The sequence below is a fragment of the Eimeria mitis genome, genomic scaffold, assembly GCF_000499745.2.
Source record: "Eimeria mitis Houghton genomic scaffold, Emh_scaff1164, whole genome shotgun sequence".
In the NCBI taxonomy this organism is placed as follows: Eukaryota; Apicomplexa; class Conoidasida; order Eucoccidiorida; family Eimeriidae; genus Eimeria; species Eimeria mitis.
The window spans coordinates 8,941-9,425 of record NW_013567957.1 but is presented as its reverse complement, the minus strand read 5'-3'; the positions used below and the strand labels follow the sequence as shown (position 1 = coordinate 9,425).

Genomic DNA, 485 nt, shown 5'->3' with positions numbered 1-485 from the left:
ACACCTCACTCTGCTGGTTGCTGCTGCCGCTCTCCTGCGCCTGCCACATATTAAACCCTGCAAGGCCAGCCAAGTCTGCAGCAGCAGCAGCAGCAGCAGCAGCAGCAGCAGCAGCAGCAGCAGCAGCAGCAGAAAATAGAGGAAAGTGTTAGTTCATGCATGCAGGGAAGAGGCCTTGCAATAGAGATACTAGCAACAAGCAAAAGCAGCAGCAGCAGCTGCTGCTGCTGCTGCACCTGCTGCTGCTGCAGCATACCTCTTGCTGCTGCTGCAGCAGCAGATGCAAGAGACAAGAGCAACAAAAGCAGCCACAGCAACAACAGCACCAGCAACAGCAACAACAGCAACAGCAGCAACAGCAACAGCAGCAACAGCAACAACAGCAACAGCAACAACAGCAGCAACAACAGCAACAACAGCAACAGCAACAACAACAGCAGCACCAGCACCAGCAACAACAACAAAAACAGCAGCAACAGCAACAG

The 485-nt window shown here is 53.4% G+C and overlaps 1 protein-coding gene across 1 annotated transcript in view; it reads left to right on the top strand.

The window, feature by feature from the left end:
- Positions 1 to 155: 155 nt before the first annotated feature.
- Positions 156 to 485, top strand: part of EMH_0030830 (uncharacterized protein) — a gene marked incomplete at both ends in the record, with an annotated part of 1,643 nt that continues 1,313 nt past the window's right edge. The window contains one exon of the mRNA XM_013494453.1: positions 156 to 485. Coding sequence (XP_013349907.1) covers positions 156 to 485 — 330 coding nt within the window.